General features: G+C 50.0%; 1 protein-coding gene across 1 annotated transcript; it reads right to left on the reverse strand.

Annotated features, from left to right (window-relative positions):
- Positions 1 to 218: 218 nt before the first annotated feature.
- Positions 219 to 6,713, reverse strand: SHISA2 (shisa family member 2). Its single transcript, XM_034665000.1, has 2 exons — positions 5,941 to 6,713; positions 219 to 2,452 (listed from the first exon to the last, which is right to left on the reverse strand). The coding sequence occupies exons 1-2, from the start codon at positions 6,272 to 6,274 to the stop codon at positions 1,899 to 1,901; spliced, it is 888 nt and encodes a 295-aa protein (XP_034520891.1). The 5' UTR covers positions 6,275 to 6,713; the 3' UTR covers positions 219 to 1,898.
- Between the last annotated feature and the right edge of the window lie 3,323 nt (positions 6,714 to 10,036).

Below are 10,036 nucleotides of genomic sequence, written 5' to 3' on the forward strand. Positions count from 1 at the left end.
CCCAAAAGACTGTCTCCGTTGTGTTGTCAACACTTGCCATGGAATACGTAAAATAACACTCACTCCTAGAATATAAACTTCCCAGGTATTGATTACTTTTAAAGGTAAGCTCTTGATTCTAGAAAGCAATATTTATCATTTTTAGCAATTTTATGACGCTAACAGGCTAAATAGATCATCTGAAAAGTTACCAAGTAAAACAAAACAAAACACCCAGCTCCCTTGGAATTCATACCATAAAATATTTATTAATAAGTAAAATGATTTCCCCTGCCTTTGTTATTTAAAAAAAATTTGACTGAGCATCTTCCTTGATATCTCTTGCCAACAATGGTTTTACATCATTCAGTCGTGAGAGGGCGCGAGATGATGGACAGATATAGAGAGAGAGGAGACTACGGCAGCTAGCTGATGAACAGATGGAGCGATAAATAAACTATAGATATAAACGTGTGAAAGACCGTACCTTACAATGTTTTAATTGCAAACCTCAGTTTTGCCAGCAGTTGGAAATTTGCTTGCACATAGACTTATTTCTTTTAAGTAAACAATACGCAGACTCACTCGAATTTTGTAATTCAGAACATTAGTAATGAATGCAGTGCTTGTTGAGGACTAAGGGAGGAAAACAAAAACTAACTTTGTGGGGAAAGAAAGGCAATATCTCTTTGAAAAGCTTTTCTCTTGACTCAACAGTCCCCACTGCCTGAAAAATAAGCCATTTTGATAACAAGAGTATAAGAAACCTTATGATTTGCAAAGGAAATTCTATTTGTGGTTTAAATTTCATCCCAAGTCTCAGATTATGGCTGAGAAGCTAGACGAAGTATCTTTGTAAAGCATTTCTTTGAATTTTTATAGGAAAACAAGAAAATGTTTGATCAGATCTAGGCAGTAATGCTGACCTTCATTTGTAAACAGTAATTACCTGCACACGGTACTGTATAGACATGGGGATCCGAAAGCCGAACAGAACGAATGCCAAGCCATGCCACACGGTAAAATTCAAAGTAACCCGGAGAAGTAGCAGGTGACAGCTTGCGATTTCAATATAAAAACATCTAATTGCTGCTTCTCAGATGTCACTGTAAAGTCAGCAAATCAGATGACAGGATCGAGAATGAGATGAATGGAGTATTACTACACCCCCGCTACTCCCAAGCTTAAAATAATCCCAGAGTTCTGAAATGTCATTAGTTAAGTAACTATACAATTTCTTTCAGTCTCTTTTTAATGTAGAAAATCACTTTGTAATAAGACCTCTACACAAGGTAAAAAAGCACAAAATAGACCAAAAAAGAAAAAAAAGCACAAAAATAGACAAAATATATATATCTTTTTACAGTGAAATTAAGATGTGCCTAGGAAACACTGAGATGGAGGACTAATCTCAGGGAGTTCCAACTGGATTTCCTTTCATGATAGTTCTTTTCTTTACATCTTCCCCTGAACCTTGGATGCTTATAAAAATCGTCCCCAGGTCAAAGGGAGGGAATAGGTATTCTGATCTTGTACAGTAAAGAACAAAAAAACAAACACTAATAAGGATATAATAAAAACCTTAGTCTACCCGGTTACAAAATTCTTCTGACAGCCATACCTCAAGGGCACTTAAGGCCTCAAGCATTTGTCACACAACCAGGGGCAACAACACAGTCATCTCCAGATGATGCTTTTTTCCCATCATAAATCGATCATGCACTGGGATGAAACGTATCCAGAAAGGCTAATTCGGGAAGAGACGCTTTCATACACTTGGGGGCCAAATGAAGCCATCCAAAAGAACGGGGCTGTTTGCACCAGCAAGGCAGGCAGACTTCCTCGTAGAGAATCCTTTCCAAGTCCACAGCCTCCCTGGGCTCCTGGGTCTCGTAAAGGGACCTAGCCGGCGCCCCAAGTTACACAGTCACAGCTGGGTACATCTTCTGTTCACTGTTAGTGTGAGGGAAGGGTGCCTGGATCTGCCGGTAGCCCGTCTGCAGGCTGTCCAGGAAAGGGGGCACCGGAGTCATAGGCACGGAGTCGTGCTGCACCGTGTACCCCACATAGGGGGGGTGCAGGTACTGCCCTTGATGGGGCACAATCTGGGTGGCCTGTTGACAGTTCAGCACAGAGAAATTTGTGGGCATGTTGACATACACGTTGTTCATGGTCCCCTCGGGCAAGCAGCAGTTGGTCTGGGACCTCGTGGGGGGCGCCCGGGCCCCCGAGTTGGCGCTGGAGCTGGAGCTGGCCGCTGTGCTGGACTGGCGGGAGGACGACCCTCGCGAAGTGCTGGCACTGGGGATCATGGGGATGGTCTCCATCAAGCGGTTCCCTCCCGGGGCGCGGCTCTGCTGGGGCTCCTGCTTAGGCCGGAGGCATCTGCAGCAACAAGCGGCCACAAGCGACCCCAAGATGATGAAGGCGACAAAGACGGACCCAACGATGAGGAATGGCACGTAGATGGGGACTAAAGAATAAAAACACATCATCGGGATTTACTCTCAGAATGCAGTGAGAACCGGCGCTCGGCACCGGAGATCCACACATGAGCGACGCACACTCCCGGAACTGAAGGACCGGTGCGGGGCCTCCCGTTGCTGGGCAACCTTGCGACCTTATTAGCAGTCCACAGGATGCACCGTCCTTTATCAGGCCCTTAGGAAAGGTGCTAGGGCCCTACAGGCAGGGCAGATCAGCGCCCCCAAAAGCAAAATGGTTAACCTTCACAGCTAGGCTCACCAACTGCAACACTGGCTGAGACAAATGTCCAATTTAGCAAAAATATGAATTTAATGTTTTGAGACTTCTAAGAGTCCTACAATAACTCAGCGGCTTAAACTTAAGTCCGCCCTAACAGATGGCTGCAGGATGCGCATCGAAATGAGTGACATTATTTAAGTCTTTTTCCCCCCAAAATGATATTCTTTGCAAACCTCTTTTGCCACTTTTGAACTGTTCTTTTTTTCTCAGGCAAATAGATAAAAAATTGAGGGGCACCTGGGTGGCTCAGTAGGTTAAGCATCTGTCTTCGACTCAGGTCATGATCTCAGGGTCCTGGGAGTGAGCCCGAGGTCGGGCTCCCTGCTCAGCAAGGAGTCTGCTTCTCCCTCTCCCTCTGCCCCTCCAGCCCCCAGCTTGTGCTCTCTCTCTCTTAGATAGATAAAATCTTTGAAAAAAGGAATAAAAAATTTAGGTCTAGCCATGCCCATTTCCAAATCTATAAGATACAAAGGTCAAAAAAGGGTAAAAAAAAAAAAAAAGACAAAAAAAGCACCTCTGTACTCACTTGCCCAGCTGAGGGCTGGTCCTTGGGCCCCACGCGCACTGGAGTGGAAAGGTGGAGTGACTTATGTACAGAAAAGCTATTCGAGGCCACAGGTCAGCATGAAGCAATGTACCAAGAAGAACAAATGTTGACAGCAACCAGACATTTGTTCCAGGAAGAAGAGCAGCCCCCAGTGCTCAAGAAGGCCCCCAGGCAGGGCCAGGGTGGCTGGAGTTCAGCAGTGACACCTGGACTTAACAACACTGGGTTCTGTGTGCAGAACTATAGGGAAAGCCTGCAGACCATAAAGCAGTGGGCATCATCTTTAACACATGAGGTGTATTCTGAAAAATAATGTGAAAGATGAAAAGAACAACTTTCCTCTAGTTGGTAGTGAGTCCCATTTTTATACTATGTTACTTGAAATAAGCTTCTGGAAGCCATGGGGCTAACACTCTAGGGCTTTCAGAAGCTAGACACACTGACTGATGGGGGCAGAGAATGGGGAGAGAGGAGGCTGCAGAAGGACTCAGAGCCACTTCTGTGGACTTCCACCCCATGTTACCAAGAACCGGTTTTTTGATGCGCTCCTTCCCATTGCCTCAACTCTTTGATTGGAAAATACGTAAGGACAGGAACTAGGGCTCCCCAGTCCTGGCCAAGCCCAGGGCCAGGGCAGTGGTACAGGGCAGCACTTGGGGAACAAGCCCAGTTCTCCTGCACCTCTGAGGTCAAATTCGTGAAAAACCCCTGGACGGCTGCTAGAGCAGCGGTCTTTCTAATTATGTTCCTTTCTACGGCTCTGATATTCCTGACCGCAGGGTTTTTAGAATATAGTGCCACGTGGAGTCCTGGAAGAATCATGCCCTGGTGAAATAAAACATACTTTATAGGCATTTCACCGAAGGCTGACATTTGAAGATTTCCTAAGCCTTCAATGCTGAAGAATAAATACTGTATTTACATGGTGCCCATTCAGTGGGTGGGAGCACCGGCTCCAGGGCCTGCAGTGAGCACAGCGCGTCTTTGGGTGATGGGACTGTTCTAATACCAGGCTAGCCATAACGTCCTGGAGCAGTGGACGCAGGTGATAAATATTTCATTAAATTAAGATACCAGCCTAAATATGTTATTAGGATGTAAACAAATAAAAGGAAAAAAAAAGAATACTTCAAACATGACAGCAGAAACTAGCTGAAAGCAGGATAAGTCCACAGAATGAGTTTCGGGGAGAAAGAACTGCTCTCCTTCCAGGATTTTTAATTGGGAAGGTATATAACCACACAGAGGTAAGGAATGCTGCATTCCCATACTCTCTGTACTGCCTGATAGGCATGTGGTCCTGGACTGCAGAAGAGAAGTGAGAGGAACAGAATTTTTAGGAAAAAAGATTTAAAAGTAAAGTGAAGAAGGCACCCACGCACATCACACGGCCTAGTAAGGAGTCGGCTGCCTCCTGATTTGTCCAAAGTCAACCCAACTTTTTAGAGATCTCTAATGAGCCCAACTTAGCAGATACAACAAGGGTAGCAGTTCCGTCTTTGGCTCATTTCTTCAGGCTTTAGTCCGCCACCACACACCCCTGCAACCATGAGCTCCAGCTTTAAGATGGCACTTTTTCTGCAATGATTACCCTCAGTTCTCCACTCCTCAGATTTAAGGCAGCGGAACAAGAGGAGTAGCTTGCTCATAAAATGCCTGCCTGCAAAGGGAACAGCACTGAAGAGAGCTGCCTCCTACCAGGCCCCTGAGACAGTTCTGTAAACACTCAGTGCCAAAGCTCAGGTAGCTTAAACCCTGGCTCAGGGTGCTGGTAAAAAGTCTCCTCCTTAACATAACCAGCTGCAAAAGGAGGAGACACCCATTCCGTGACATGTTTGCCATTTGACCTCTACCCCTAGCCTGGTGCTAACTCCTCCCTCCCCCACACACAGCGGTGTAGACCCTCAAGGGAGGGAGTCTGAGGTTTCTGAAGAATGGAGGAAGTGAAACCTATCAAATTCGTTCCTGGGTTTGTTTATGTTTCCAGCCCTGGCAACTTGAAAAAAATATAATTTTAAAAAATCAAAGCCACAAAGAGCAAGCTTGGGCACGCTCTAATGTTACACCTACTAAGTCTGACGTGGTCAGGAGAACTGTCCAGAAACCAGAGAGGCCCTGCAGCCAAGTGCTCCAGAGGATGACAATGCCGCGGGGTCCGGTACAGCGCATCACCCACAAGAAGGCCCTGAGGAGCTGCCTGCCTTCTGCGGAGCCTCGATGAACGGAAGCTCCCCCCACCAACGCTCTCGCTGGGGTCGCGCCCTCACCACTTCCTGGGGTACCATCAAGACACTCACCCTTACTAGAAGTTAGACCCGCGGAGAGAGGAGGTACGGGAGGGGAAACAGAGGTCCCTGGCCAGGAGGAATGCGGCGGTGTCTGCACCCCACACTGCCTGACGTATGTGATTTTCTCCGGAAAATCCAAGCCAACCCATTCTTTGGGTGGCAGATGGGGAAACTGAGGCTCAGGGCAGTGAAGTGGTGCTCCACTTGGCACAAGTTAACAGCTGGGCCAGGATGCAGACACCACCTCCTGGTCCAAGACCTTTTCTTAAATTCCAGCGCTCCTGATTCCTTTCCCGTCCCCAGGCTGCCCCGGCGAAGCTAACCTCCCTCCCCTCTCGGGCCCGGACCCGCCTGCCCTACCTGCTGAGCCGTCTGGGCCCTCTTTGTCCGCCCGGCCAGGCTCGCCAGCGCCCTGCTGGCGGTCGTTGTCGCAGCCGCCCTGGTCCAGGCGCGCCTCGGCGCTGGAGCAGCAGTAGCGCAGCGCGCAGCTGCCGCAGCAGATGGTGGCGTCGCCGCCGTCGAAGCGCTCGGGGCACTGGAAGCCGATGCGCCAGACGCCCTGCGCGTCCAGCCAGCCGTGGCAGTACTCGCCGCTGGCCCGCGCCCCCGCCGCCAGCAGCGCGGCCAGCAGCAGCTGCAGGAGCGATGCGGCGTTCCGAGGGGAGGCGGCGGGCGAGCGGCGTGCGCCCCACATGGCACCACCCTGGGCGCGGGCGGCGCGGCTCCAGCGGGCGCAGAGCGCCCTCCGGGAAGTCGCGGTCCCGGCGAGCCGGCTCCTAGTGGTGCGGAGGCCGGGTCTTGGACGCCCGAGCGTCCCTTCCGCGGCGCTCTCCGACGGGGCCTCTGCCCTCTGCCGCGACGTCCAGGAGCTGACGACGCCGGGCTGCCGGGGCAGGGGTCCTAAGCCATCCCTCCCTCGGCCGGGCGGCCCAGTCCCTGGTGGCGCTGCCTGGAGAGCGGACACTCGCTGACGGAACCCTCTGGGCGTAGAGTCAGAGGGGCCCCGTAGCTGCCGTCCCGCAGCCCCTGGAGGCTTCACCCGCGACAGCAGCCTCCCCGCGCATCCCCGAGGGGACGCTCACTCCCGCTGCGGACCTGAAACCAGGTCGCTGCCGCGGAGTTTAAGCCTCGGGGTCCCGCGCACGAGTCGGGGAGCGTCTCCCCTCCTTTATTCCCCTCTCGGGCGGCGAGAAGGGGCCAAAAAGGCGGGCAGCGCGCTCAGGGCTCCGGGGAGCAAGTGCAGCGGCCGGCCGTGCTCAGCCTCCCCAGCTCTGAACTCGGTCCGCATGGCTCGCGCAGCGCTGCGCCCCGCGGGACTGACGGCCAATCCTCCCAGCGCACGCCGGCGTTCGGGACACGAGCGACGGTCCGGCGCGCCCCCGCCGCAACGGCGGCCGCGGCTGCTGCTGGGCGCGGGTCCAGGCGGGCGGCTCGCCCCCGGCTCCCCTGCTCCGCCTCTCCGGCTGCAGCTCGCTCCCACGGGCACCGGGCAGTTTCCGTCCGGCTCTCCCTCTCGCCTTGGCCGCCGCTTCCCTCGGGAGGGGCGCACCGATGGGAGCCTCCCACGGAAGTTTCAGTCCTCGGGGCTGCGGAAGAAGACGAGCACGGCAGCCGCCTGCACACTCACAGCGCCCGGCACCTAGCCAGCTCCGACTGGGCTCGCCGTGGCAATGCGCGGCGCTCTTATTAAGGGCCGGCGGCTCCTTGGACGCGCATGCGCGCTGCGCGGGCTTCCCTCCTCCCCGGGACTCCCGGAGGCGCCTGGAGCCCTTTACCTTCCGACGCGCGTGGGGCCGCGTGCCGCCGGCTGGGATAGGCGAGGGAGAAAACAGAAGTCAACGATCTGGGCCTTGCTAACACAAGAACAGCGATAATGGTAATGAAAGCAAACTAAGCTGGCTTATGGAAGATCCTGGGCATTCGATTTGATTCTCAAAATTTCCCCAAGGAAGGATTATAATTACTTCCCATTTTACAGACAGTGAAATTGCCACTCAGATTAACTGTCTCTCTCAGCTTCCACCAGCTCGTGCCCTGGCCACGACTGGTCACAGACCACAAACGTGGATGTCTGTGGAAGGGTTGGCACGCCTGGGGCTGCCTCTGGTGGGCTCCGGGCTTCCGCCAGGTGGAATGGAGAGACTACAGGAAAAACATTATAAATTTGGCCACTGTCTAGATGATCTGTGTCGAATTTTTTCTTTCCATATTTGGCCTTGGCGATTTACTGGGTTTAAGCAGAAAGGTGCCTCCGTTCAACATTTGGCCTTACGGGTGCAGACAGCTGCAGTGAGGAAGCAAACAAGGTTCAGACAGACCCGAAATGCGGCTTTGATGAAGGAGAAATTAATAGCCTCTCCCTTGCGGAAGCTAAAACAACAGGTGCTGATGCTATTAAAGCAGCAGTGATTATTTTTAAAAGAACTAGTGACCCTTCCGACACGGTCTGGAAGTCAGCGGGCCTGATACCTCGGCCCAGCCCTACCAGTAAAGAAGTACTGCATTTTGTTGGCCTCAGTTTCTTCCTCTTTAAAGTGGAGCCTGGTATGTGACTAAGGTCCCTTCCAAGTCCTCGACTGTAGAGCACACGACAATTGCATTCACAGCAAAGACACTGCTGTTCACACAACCACTGGGCACTTGTGTATGCCTGGTAAATGCATAGACTCAGACGTGGTTAATGTTCTTCCACTCGGCCCAACACAAATCAAATCAAAAGAAAAAAATCTACCCTCTCCTCCATCCTCAGTGGACACCTCATTCTTTTCACTAAGCCTCTCTCCAAGGATTGCAATTAATTTCATTGCTTTTGGGGGGTTAGTTTCAGCTTCATAAAATTATGTATTTTAAATGCACCAGCCACCAACTTTTCTCAACCCAATATGTTAACAAAATTTCAATGTCAAATTATTCATTCAACAACACGTGTTAAGGTCTTACAGTAAGTATATTGTACTCTGTTGGGTACTGTGGATTCATCGAGAATCCAGACATCACCGACATTCCCTTCAAACAGAGCTCAAGGTCTCTGGGGTAAGACAAATTGGACAGAGATACAAAGAGTTGAATAAACAGATAATATACGTCTGATAGAAGCTGTGATTGGTGGTGTACTGGGTCAATTTAAGCACATAACCTGGGGTGCGGAGGCTCGGGAGGTCAGAAAAATCATCAGAGGAATGGCATTAAGTTAGACCAGAAGTAAGTGAGGGAAGACCCAGTTATTTCAGGTTGAGTCATTGTCTTAAAAGATCCTATTACCTAAGTTTCCTGAGGGCTTATTCTGTACCAGGCCCTGTGCGGAGGTTTACATATATGGCCTCATGGAATCCTCACAATAACCCTATGAAGAAGACATAGTCACTATCCCCATTTTACTAGTGAGGATAACTTGCCCAATCCATGCAGATAGAAACCGTCTGTTTGCCTGGACTGCGCCAAGTTCTGGCCTACTCCACCACCACACTGCCAGTCCCCATAATCTCCACTGCAGTAAGTCCCAGATTGACGGTGAGCTCTCTGCCAATCACCAGATGCTTACGAATCGTTATTTCCCTATGGATTAGAGTGGTGTCTAGAGGGTTAATACTTGCAATGCAAATACAAATGCAATGCAAAACAATTGTACACTTCTCCAGACAGTACCTGTACTCTTCTTCCACTATCCATTTATCCTCCTCTCCAAAACACTGACAATTTGTTGGTGTTTTGTTATTAAGAAAACAACATTGAGCATTTTCATGTTCGAACTGATTGGGTGAAACTAGTAGTGCCACAGTTTCAACACAGTATGCTTTTTCCAAACACTTCACAATTTAGACACTGTTAGTAAACTTGAAAGCGCAGAGTTCATAACAAATTCATTGTCTTTCTTATTGCTGTGTTCTTTTATTCCTTGAAAATTAAGGAGAAGTCTGGGGCACCTGGGTGGCTCAGTCGGTTCAGCTTCTGACTCTTGGTTTCAGCTCAGGTGGTGACCTCAGGGTCCTGAGCTCAGGGTCCTGAGATCGAGCCCTGTGTCGGGCTCTGCGCTCATCCAGGAGTCTACTTGAGAGTCTTTCTCCTTCTCCCTCCCTCTCTGCTCCAACCCCCCAATCGTGCTCTCTCGCTCTAATAAATAAATGAATAAATAAATCTTTTTTAAAAAATTGAGAAAGTCCTGTTTTGTAGTTACTTCGTGTGGTGGTTGATTGTCTTCAAGGCTCAGGTTCTTTAAATCGTTCTGTTCTTCTCTGGCTTGTTTTTACTTTTAATTTGTGTCCCTAGGATGTCGTATTAAAATTTTATAAAATAAGTTGCCAAATACTTATTAAGCTTCTCTATGGGAGGTGCTACTGGGAGATATTAAGTTGGTCTTGTTCCTTCCATAAGAAATAAAAAGAAATTCCCTCACTGTCCTTAATAGACAGCCTAAACTAATTTTACTAGTCTCTTCTGAGAAACTGTAACTAGAAAT

This window comes from Ailuropoda melanoleuca, chromosome 7, assembly GCF_002007445.2.
Source record: "Ailuropoda melanoleuca isolate Jingjing chromosome 7, ASM200744v2, whole genome shotgun sequence".
NCBI classification, from domain to species: Eukaryota; Metazoa; Chordata; class Mammalia; order Carnivora; family Ursidae; genus Ailuropoda; species Ailuropoda melanoleuca.